Source organism: Epinephelus moara, chromosome 16 (genome assembly GCF_006386435.1).
Source record: "Epinephelus moara isolate mb chromosome 16, YSFRI_EMoa_1.0, whole genome shotgun sequence".
NCBI classification, from domain to species: Eukaryota; Metazoa; Chordata; class Actinopteri; order Perciformes; family Serranidae; genus Epinephelus; species Epinephelus moara.
The window spans coordinates 1850991-1862524 of NC_065521.1; the positions used below are offsets into that span (position 1 = coordinate 1850991).

At 40.4% G+C, this 11534-nt stretch overlaps 1 protein-coding gene across 1 annotated transcript in view; it reads right to left on the reverse strand.

The window, feature by feature from the left end:
- LOC126402962 (T-cell surface glycoprotein CD3 zeta chain-like) overlaps positions 1-9941 on the reverse strand; it is a 25576-nt gene extending 15635 nt beyond the window's left edge. The window contains exon 1 of the mRNA XM_050065336.1: positions 9830-9941. Within this exon, the coding sequence (XP_049921293.1) occupies positions 9830-9893 (64 nt within the window). The 5' untranslated portion in view covers positions 9894-9941. The remainder of the gene's footprint in view (positions 1-9829) is intronic.
- Between the last annotated feature and the right edge of the window lie 1593 nt (positions 9942-11534).

Genomic DNA, 11534 nt, shown 5'->3' on the forward strand with positions numbered 1-11534 from the left:
TATCTGATGACATAGTTTCTCTAGATGGCATTGCTCTGGCCTCTAGCACTACCGTAAGAAACCTCGGAGTAACATTTGATCAAGATTTGTCTTTTAATTCTCATTTAAAACAAACCTCACAGACTGCATTTTTTCATCTGCGTAATATTGCGAAAATCAGATGGCCGACAGTGTCAGAGGCCTCGGACAGGTCAGATACACCAGCACTTCTGTTTTAAAACAAGATGGAGGACAGTGTCCGAGGCCTCGGACACCAACACCTCAGTTTTTCAAGCCATTCAGGAGAACTGATGGCTCTGAAATGAGGCTGTTAAAGCTGCTGTTCTGTCTCTGGATTAATACACACACACTCAGCAGTATCATCGGTGGTTTTACTGCACAGTTTCCTGAACACTGTTAAAATACAACAGTTATTTATTCTGACAGGAAGCTTAAGAAGCTCCTGATACCTGCTGATCTAATTTTGTTGTTTATATATGTGTTATAATGATGTGGTGAACAAAGTGGAGGTGTTGAGAGTAGATGAAGTGTTTCTGTTTTCACTGATGCTGAATAAAAATGTTTTTTTATCTGTATCTGTGTAAAATCACAGGTTATTTAAATAATTATAACAATGATGTGTTGAATGAAGGTGAGGCGTTCAGTTTGTTTCGACTGGCGCTGAATAAAAATGATCATTAAACTGAGTCACAGTAAAAATACAACAACTCTGCGTCAGTGTTTCAACGTTAACGGAAATCTGAACGTTAAAAAATCTTCATGAGTCAACAAGAGTCTGTTTCCATTCACTGAGTTTCCTACAGACCGTCACCATGGTCACACAGACAGAAAAATCAGGGTTCATCACAGTAAACCAGTCACTTTACAGGAATTTACCCTTTAAATTACCCTTTAATTTACCCTTTGATTAACCCTTTGAGTTACCCTTTAAGTTGTTAATTTACCCTTTAATGTCCTCGAACGCACTGTCACCACCTCACTGAGACTGAAACCCAAAGTTCATTGCAGTAAACCAGTCACTTTACAGGAATTAACCCTTTAATTTACCATTTGAGTGACATCTGAAGACGTCGCTCTGGACGGTGTAAACTCTGATGTACATGTAAACAACATAAATCAAAATAAAAGTTTCTGATAATTAGCTTTGTCTCAGATGTTTGGAACAACTGAGGATTAGTTAAAAAAAAATGTTAAAGAAATAAAAATCGTACATTTGAAGAATAAAGTTGTAATTCCACAAAGTTGAAATTTTCCGAGATTAAATTCGTAATTTTAGGGAAATAAAGTCACAGATTGAGAGCAGAAAGTCGGTAACATGGTATGAAATGTGACAGTGTGTACAAACAGAGTTGGAGTGACAGTAATTCAGATAGTGATTTAAGGGTAATCCTGCTCTGTATAAGGAGCTGACCCCTGGTTAGTTTTGTCCTCGTCCTGGTGATGGGCACATCTGGGTGATGTCAGTATATGTTGGCTGTTTTTCCTACAGCTGCAGAGTGACGCCAACACACCGTCTAAAATACTCAGTAAAGTACATTTGTATTTGACTAGATGATCTGACTGAGGTGTGTGTGAGGGCGTGTGACGTTCACTGTCGATCAGAGTTTCTCTGAGTAAACTCAAACATCACAGCTGATAATAAACTGAGTAATGAACATTTACTGTAAACACACTTTTTAATTTTTGATCAGAAATGTGTCATCAGAGGTTTTTTTCCACTTCAAACAGGTCGAGAGGAAACTCAGTGTTCATGACTAGCTCTGAACGACGCCTCAAATACTTCCTGTATGAAACTAACAAAATAAAAACATGTCTGTGTCTCTAATAATCAGCTGCTGCTGCTGCACGTCTTTAATGCCACAGTATTTATTCTATTTTATTTTATCTGTGCACCTGCAGCTGGTGGTTTAAAAAATAGTAAAGTCCAGGACCTGACGGGTTCATTAATGACTTCTATAAACACTTTAAAGACGTACTCCCCTCCCATGTCCTAGCACGCTCTGCACTAACACACACCGCCGCCATTTTGAAGAGAACCAACTGTAGTAGAAGAAGAACATAAGATATCTCTGTATGCTGATGATGTGTCATTCTATTTAACCGAACCCACAGGAACTAAACCGTCTCTTCTCATCCAGTGTGGAGACGACTCAGACTGTAAAGTTATTTTCTAATGTAGGTTGAGAATGGTGTCTGACGGGGAAAGACAGGGATAAGATGTACTGACGCTGAGTGACAGACCTGTCAGTCTACGTGTCATTCTCTTCTGATAATTCTGATTCAAACTATTGTAGTTTTATTTCTCATATCAATGGTAACCATGGCAACAGGAACAATCCCTTTTTGTTCTGGTCACATGTTCAACACACAGTTGCTGAAGACAAAAATTTAGCTTGGACTAGTCTGGAGGAATACGCCTCAACTCGTGGAAAATGGGCGTAGCCAATTCCATTCTCTTTCAAACATAGCTTGTTTGGAACAGCCAATTGCGGAAAGGGGGTGGGAGTTGTGAGTATCCACATGAACTGGGTGCTACATGTAAATAGAACCGAAGGGAAACACTTTTCACGGGAGCTGTGGAATAAATAAAAAGCTTTATCATGACTGAAAAAAGTTTAATAAACGATCGAGAAAAATTTTATTTTGTTAGAATGTAAAATTTTACCATCATGAATGTTATTTGTGTTGTGGTGTATTTGACTCCATACACAACCCTACCATAACGTTGAGTCATTCATTCCTCAGTCCATGCGAGTTTACAGAAGCTTGCTCACGAGAAAGAAGAGCCACAGAGCCGACGATGCATCTGCCTCATCATGACAGAAAGCTGTTGCTGTTTGTGTCAGACAAACGTAAGAATACAAGGTGTAATACAACATGCAGCAAAACAACAAATCCCTGATCGCCATCTCCGGCCAGCAGATTGGTAAACTTTGGCCAAGTTTGGTATATAATACTCTTGCCATAGCCCGTTGGCAGACACGCAACGACATTCTGTCCCTTCACTAAACTTGGTAAACATAGCTTCTGTAGTGGTTTGAAGGCATAAGGCCTCATTTACACTGCAAGCGATGCATTCGTGAAGCGGCCGCGAAAGGGTCCACAAGCGTAGCAGCAGCACACGTGTATTCACACCAAAACCAAAAGACGCGTCGTACAGCAGCCGCTGCTGTCCCGTCAAAATACAAACCACACCTGAACAGTTGGTGGCGGTAGTTCACCGTGTTTGCAAATCTCCGATAAACCCCAAAGAAGAAGAAATAAGTTCAGACCCAAAGGGTGGACAGGTTCACGCACCAGTGATTATTCCAACACTTGGAGAAGTAATATTTAGAACTACAAATGGGTAAGTAGTCTGTGTCTGCTTTGTGTTACTACTAAACACGAGTTTGCGTGTGTTGTGACCTCTCTCGGCCACTGTAGATGTCGATGTTTTGTTGAATACCGTGACCATTCGCTCGCAACTCGCGCAAAAAATCGGCATCTCTTCTATTTTCGAGTTTGCTCGCGAAAGCAGCACAACTCCAGCAGCGCGTAGAACAGATGCAGTGTGAATGCTCTAACCTGTTAAAATGCTTTCTACATTCGTGCCCTCAGGAAGAAGGTGGATAAAAATATGTCCTCAAAAATCATGAAACAAAAGTCACAGTATACTATGCTTTTTAATGTGTTTTTAAACATGTTTTTTTACATGCTTTTTAACTTGTTTTTTAACGTGTTTTTTTACATGCTTTTTAACTTGTTTTTTAATGTGTTTTTTTACATGCTTTTTAATGTGTTTTTTAACGTGTTTTTTTACATGCTTTTTAACTTGTTTTTTGACGTGTTTTTTTTAATGTATTTTAATGTGTTTTTTAACATGCTTTTTAATGTGTTATTTTTAACCTGTTTTTTTACATGCTTTTTTAAATGCTTTTTAATGTGTTATTTTAAGGTGTTTTTTTTACATACTTTTTAACTTGTTTTTAACATGTTTTTTTTTACTTTTTAACCTGTTTTTTTAACATGTTTTTTACATGCTTTTTAACTTGTTTTTAATGCGCTTTTTAACTTGTTTTTAACATGTTTTTTTACATGCTTTTTAATATGTTATTTGAACGTGTTTTTTACATGCTTTTTAATGTGTTATTTTTAGATGTTTTTTTACATGCTTTTTAACTTGTTTTTTAACATGTTTTTTTTACATGCTTTTTAATGTGTTATTTAACATGTTTTTTTACATGCTTCTTAATGTGTTATTTTAACGTGTTTTTTAACATGCTTTTTAACTTGTTTTTTAACATGTTTTTTTTTACATGCTTTTTAATGTGTTATTTTAACGTGTTTTTCATACACACAATGTCTTAATGTAGAGAACAGCCTGATGCCAGATACCCCTTAAGGTATTTATCACCCTTTGTAAATGTTTCTCCATAAAATACTCAGATGGGATCATGGACCTGAGTCACCATAAAAACCTATATTTGACCTGCCAAAGTAAATCTCATCAGTGACCAGTAAAGTCTGTCATAAGAGTTTTATATATTAGCCACACGCTTTAAAAATGGTCTGAACACGAACATAATTATTGACATCAGATCCTACAGATCATTTTAACGAATAAGAGACAGGAGGTCATTTTCCCAACATCTGAACTCTTCAGATATTTACCACAACAACAGAAGGAAACACTGAAAAACTAAGTTCAACAGATTCAACAGGTTCCTCACAGAAATACAAACTGAGGATAGAAAAGTAATCAGTAAAGTTCATCCCTCTCACATACTCTGAACAAACTACAGCTGACAGATAAATGAACTCTTATCCCCTGACACCTGTAATGAGGAACATGTGACGACTGGTTCTGGAATAATATCTGACAAGAGGTTAAATGTAAAGTTATACGATATTTACAGACCCCACAGGTTAAATGTAAAGTTATACGATATTTACAGACCCCACAGTCTGTCCGTCCTGGAAGAGGGATCCATCCTCAGTTGCTCTTCCTGAGGTTTCTACCGTTTTTTTTTTCCCCGTTAAAGGGGTTTTTTTGGGGAGTTTTTCCTGATCAGCTGTGAGGGTCATAAGGACAGAGGGATGTTGTATGCTGTAAAGCCCTGTGAGGCAAATTGTGATTTGTGATATTAGGCTTTATAAATAAAATTGATTGATTGATTGACAGTAACAGCTCAGTGGGCTCCTCCCAGTTCAATCAGGTGCTGGAGAAAATGTGTCCCACAGCAGACCCAAAGGTTAGTCTCCACAGAGTGATCTCTGAAGGGACTGAGGGGGATCCTCTCTGGGCCTGCTCTTTGTTCATTACAGTTCTGCTTTTAACACCTTGTCCCCAGCAGGCTGGTCACAAAGATGCAAGGCCTGGGTCTCAGCAACCAACTCTGCCTGTGGATTAAGGGCTTCCTCAGCGACCGCTCACAATCAGTGAAACTGGGCACTCGCAACTCTTCGACCCTGACCCTTAGCACTGGCGCACCACAAGGCTGCGTACTGAGTCCCCTCCTCTACTCTACTCCCTCTACATGTATGACTGCGCACCAGCTCACCCCACAAACTCAATAATCAAGTTTGCGGACGACACAACAGTGGTGAGGCTCATCTCAAACGGCAGTGAGGCCGCCTACAGAGATGAGGTGCAGAGACTGACTGTGTGATGTAGAGACAACAACCTGTCTCTCAACATCAAGAAGACAAAGGAGCTAATTACAGACTTCAGACGACATCAGGATGAGCTCCTGCCACTGACAGTAAGGGGAGAAGAGGTGGAGAGGGTGCCCAACTTTGAATTCCTGAGCCTCCACGTCAGCGAGTATTTAAGGGTCATTTTAAGGGTAAATCATCATCGTGAACAGCTGACGGAGGTTTAAGAAAAGTGTCAGTTTGTGTCAGTGGTTTCAGAGTCAAACACCTGAAGTCAAATCGAGGACACCACCTCAGACTCCTCCTCCTCCTCGTCCTCCTCCTCCTCCTCTCTGGTTATATAGCTGGGCTTCACGTCTCATCAGCGTTCGGTTGTTATCGCAGACGCAGCGGGTCGACAGATACACTCACAGTCTAACAGACTGAACATGATGAATCTTTAACAAGGTGTGAACCAGGTCTGAGTTCAGCAGCAGCTTTCGTCTCCATGACAACGACCAAAACCACCATCTCTTTTTGTTTCAGTCAGACCGCAGCCCGGGTCACATGATCACGTGATCACAGCTTTAAAGACAAACCACACAGCTGCTTCCTGAACCGACGATGCCTCGCTGCTCGTGGTCGAGTCATCACAGCTGCGTCAGACTCAAGTATCACTTCACTTCCACTATTATTTACTTATTTATTTAGTTACTTACTTATTAATTTATTTATTCACTTATTTATTTACTTATTTATTTAGTTACTTCCTTATTAATTTATTTATTCACTTATTTATTTACTTATTTATTTATTTTTAGAACAAATTTTATCACTGTATATTTCCTTGTCTGAGCGCGCTCCTTCAGAGCACCTGAATGTCTTGGTATGTGAATCGGAGCCCACTCAGGGCGGCTGTGGTCCATCCTCTGTCCCTCCATTTATAGAAGTTGAAGTGAAACAGTTGTTATGAGATAATACTCAGCTTCACCTTCAGTAAAGTACGGTGTCCCACAGGGGTCCGTTCCTGTTGTTATAACCCCAGCTAAGATTCCTCTGTTCACAGACAACACTGCGATTACCCACCAAGCTCTGCGACTGACGTGATGCAAATGACACAAAATACTTAAGTATAAAGCGAGTAGCGTGATTTCACATCATACAGTTATTCGTGAGAGCGCTGAACTTCAGCAACTGATTCACACCACGATAGCCAATCAGCATTGACATACTCCGGGAACGTATGACGCTGACCTGTGGGAGTTCATTCATCGATCCAGCAATTATAAACGCACATATGATGTCATTTGTGCGTATGAAGTGAGTCAACACAAAACATTGTAGAGTTCAAACTTCTACAGGTACACGATAACGAGAAAATTCACTTCCTGTTTGATGTAAACTGAACATAACTTTTAATCTCTGCAAGTTTGAATTCAAAATAAAGATTCACAATGAGTTTAAACAGGACACAACTGTAACGTTCTGTAACGTTGTAAAAACATCGCTGCAACGTTTCTCTGTAACGTTCTGTAACATTTAAAAACACTGCTGTAACGTTTCTCTATTACAGAACGTTACAGCTGTGTTTTTACCACGTAACAGAACGTTACAGAGAAACGTTGCAGCGATGTTTTTACCACATAACAGAACGTTACAGAGAAACGTTGCAGCGATGTTTTTACCACATAACAGAACGTTAGAGAAATGTTACAGCGGCGTTGTTACAGCGGCGTTGTTACAGCGTTACAGAATGTTACAGAGAAACGTTACAGCTATGTCTATACAACACTACAGAACGTTACAGAGAAGCGTTACAGCAGTGTTTTTAAAACGTTACAGAACATTACAGAGAAACGTTGCAGCGATGTTTTTACCACGTAACAGAACGTTACAGAGAAACGTTACAGCTATGTTTGTACAACGCTACAGAACGTTGTAAAAACACCGCTGTAACATTTCTCTGTAATGTTCGTGTCTCTGTAACGTTCTGTAGCGTTGTATAAACGTCACTGCAACGTTTCTCTGTAACGTTCTGTTACGTGGTAAAAACATCGCTGTAACTTTCTGTTAGGTTGTAAAAACACTGTTGTAATGTTTCTCTGTAACGTTCTGTTACGTTGTAAAAACACCGCTGAAACTTTCTGTTAGGTTGTAAAAACACTGTTGTAATGTTTCTCTGTAACGTTATGTTACGTTGTAAAAACACCGCTGAAACGTTTCTCTGTAACGTTCTGGTACGTTGTAAAAACACCGCTGAAACGTTTCTCTGTAACATTTAATCTTGTCACCGATCTTTGGTCTGAACTGGACTTTACAGAGTTCAAACTTACCCTTATAAAGACCCTTATCTCTCAGGTTAAAGGTGTTTCGAGATGTTTCTCAGTCACTTAACGGCCTTTAATCTCATTATTTATTTTACGGGATAAATCCCTGAAAACCCCTTAAAAATCCCCTCATTCTAATATTTCACTGGACATTTTCTCTGAACAAAATGTTTCTGTAAATTATTGTTATTATTACTGTTGTTGTTGTTGTTAATTTCTGTGTAAATAAAAACACTTTAACATCTGTAGCTGTTGACGCTTCTCTGCTCATCTGACATGTTGTTTTAATGTTTATCAGGTTTTAAAGGTAAACAAACGTTGACAGGAGTTTAAAAGTCAAAACTGAATATGTGACACACACATGTATAAAATATGAGATGAACGCTGAGCTGTTGCACATGTGTCTGAGAAACACGCCTGTAACATGTGACAGGATTTATCTTCACATCTGTTATAAATACAGGTGGGTCATCACGTCCTTCATGAGGTCACAGAGGGGGCGGAGCCTGTGTTAGTTTCATAATGAACAGCACAGAGTGCGCAGAGGATCCACAGGTGCACTCAGGACGTCTGACACACTGAAACATATCAACACTCACACACTGCTCTGATACCTGGATTTATTGATCACAGCGTGACGTCTGTGTCATATTTCAAACTGTGGAAGTCGATGTCTGAAATGATTTGTTGGTGTTATGTTTAGGTGATCTGAAGAGTTGCTGCCTCGTTCTGACATTTCTTCTTTTAACTCATGTTCTATGTCAACAGGTTTATTTACAACTGATGTAAAACCGTCCCCAGTCTGTTTAAATAAACCAGTAATGAACCCAGTTTATTTCCAGTGCAGGAACCTCCACACAATCAATAACAAAACCTGTCCTCCTCCTCGTCTATATATCTGACAACAATAAAAACTGATTAATATCTGTGCTCAGCTCGTTCCACAAATCACTTCACTTTAAACGCTGCTGCAGAAACAGAGAGCGTTGATGTCATCTGCCAATAAAACTCATTTTAATTTCCTGGACACCATACACACGTATCATTTATGGTCCCAACACTGACCCCTGTGGGACCCCACAGTTATGTCTCACAAACAGCTGCCTGTGTCTCACACAGTTTTGTCAGTGCTATGTCATGGCTCATGGTTTCATGGTGCCACATGCTTTAGTTAAATCTATAAACCCTGCAACTACAGAATAAACCCAGTAGTTTCCTCTGTTGGTTCCATTAATAAATTGTGTTTGCTGACTGAGTGCAGATCACAGCAGCTGAACGTCGGGTAACGAAGGCAGGCTGCGGCGTTTCCTCTGACACAGTTTGAGTCTGAAACTTCTGAAACACTCAGTCTGTGGTTTGTCAACATGTTCCGTCAGTAAAAATGTGTCTGAAGATTTAAAGTCAGATGGAGGTTTAACGACAGCAGCAGCAGCGGGTTGGAGCTGAGACGCCAGCCGCCATCCTCCATCCTCCAACATGGCCGACACCAACCTGCTACCTCTGCTGTCGTTGTTGTTTCGATCGTTTGAGACCTCAGCGCAGTTTCCCCCCTTTAATCAAAGTTCACACAGCTTATTAAATATATATTAACTTAACTTTAAGACTAAGGTTTGTGATGTTTTCAGAGCAGGTAAAGTTCCTGTGATGTTCAGAGACGTGTCAGGACGAAGTCACGCTGTCTCAGCAGCAGCTGCATTTATCTTAAACATCTCGCCATAAAGTTATTTAAAACATAATGAGTCGTATTTAAATTTAATTTCTCTTCCTGTTTGTGATAAACTTAATTTCAAAGGTTTCAGAACTAAAGTTGGAGGTGAAGCAGTGAGACAGGAAGTGGAGACATCTTTGAATCTTTAACACAAGGTTATACACCATTTGAGTCGTCCTACCTGCCGGAGGTACAGCGGCGGCAAGTAGCAGCAGGAGGACACACGTCCACGTCTGGAGCTCCATTTTCAGTCAACTGAACCAAACGCTCGTCTTCTTCTTCTTCTGGTGTCGTCTGTAAGTGGAACAGGAAGTGGTGAGGAGCTGCTGTATGGCAGGTGACACGCTCTGTCGTCTCCCACGCATCACATCTCAACTCTGTGTTTTCTTACACGTTTATATCTGTCGTCTGACCTCAGGGTGAGATCTGACAGACCAGAGGACAAAGACAAAGTGTCCTCTAAGACAGATTTATGATTTTAACCTGTTAAATAAACTGATTTAAACTCTGTCACACAGACACAGTGCTGGTGTTTGAGCTCACTGTGATGTCACTTCCTGTAGAATCTTCTAACGTCTCATATCTGTAGAATCTGTAACAGGCTGAAGTTAGATTAACTGAAGCATATGAACCAGAACATCTGATCACAGCATGGAGACTGTGTAATATTAAAAGGTTTATAAATGTTGAAACATGATCAGAACACATTGATGCTCACGTTTGGTTGTGTCACAGCCTGGACTGGATTGTGTGCAAGGTTGATGGATCAGTCTAAAGAACAGAAAACAGGGATGTGCTGCAAAGTGCTGCGTGCACCTGTGTTCACCTGCCTTTACCTGTGGTCACCTGTCCATCACCTGTGTTCATCTGTCCATCACCTGTGGCCACCTTACCATCACCTGTGGTCACATGTGGTTACCTGTCTATCACCTTCAGGCGACTCATCATTAGGTAATAGGTCCAGCTGTGGCTGTCACATGATCTCAGTCCACACCTGTTCAACACCACCAGGTAAGTGTGACAGAGGTTAGACTAGACATGGTGGTGGAGCGGCACCAACGCTGGTGCAGCAGTGTTGTGTGTCTGTGTGTGTGTGTGTTGGTGTGGGAACATCAGGGCACATGTAGGGCACCCCGGTACCGGAGCCCACCGGCCCGTCGCTCACAGAGAAGGTGTTGGAGAACGGCTGCCCCTCCACCGGCTTGTGAGTGGAGATGGTGGCCATGGAGGCCCAGTCACACAGGTGGGCCACGAAGCGCACGAACCGTGCTTTTGTTAGCTAAATGTAACCACGTGCTTTTGTTGGCTGAATATAACCACATGCTTTTGTTGGTGTTGTTTATTAAATAGCGATGATGTGAAGGTGATGAAGAAGTCTCTGATGACACCATCTTGCTTGCATAAAAAAAGGTTTATTACAAGAAGTACAGCATCTATCAAGCTAATATAACCACGTGCTTTTGTTAGCTAAATGTAACCACGTGCTTTTGTTGGCTGAATATAACCACGCACTTTTGTTAGCTAAATATAATCACGTGCTTTTGTTGGCTGAATATAACCACGTGCTTTTGATAGCTAAATATAACCACAGACTTTTCTTAGCTAAATATAACCACGTGCTTTTGTTAGCTAAACATAACCACGTGCTTTTGTTAGCTAAACATAACTGCATGTTTTTCTTAGCTAAATATAACCACGTGCTTTTGATAGCTAAATATAACCACGTGCTTTGGTTAGCTAAACACAACCACATGCTTTTGTTAGCTAAATATAACCACAGACTTTTCTTAGCTAAATATAACCACGTGCTTTTGTTAGCTAAACATAACCACGTGCTTTTGTTAGCTAAATATAACCACAGGCTTTTGTTAGCTAAACATAACCAC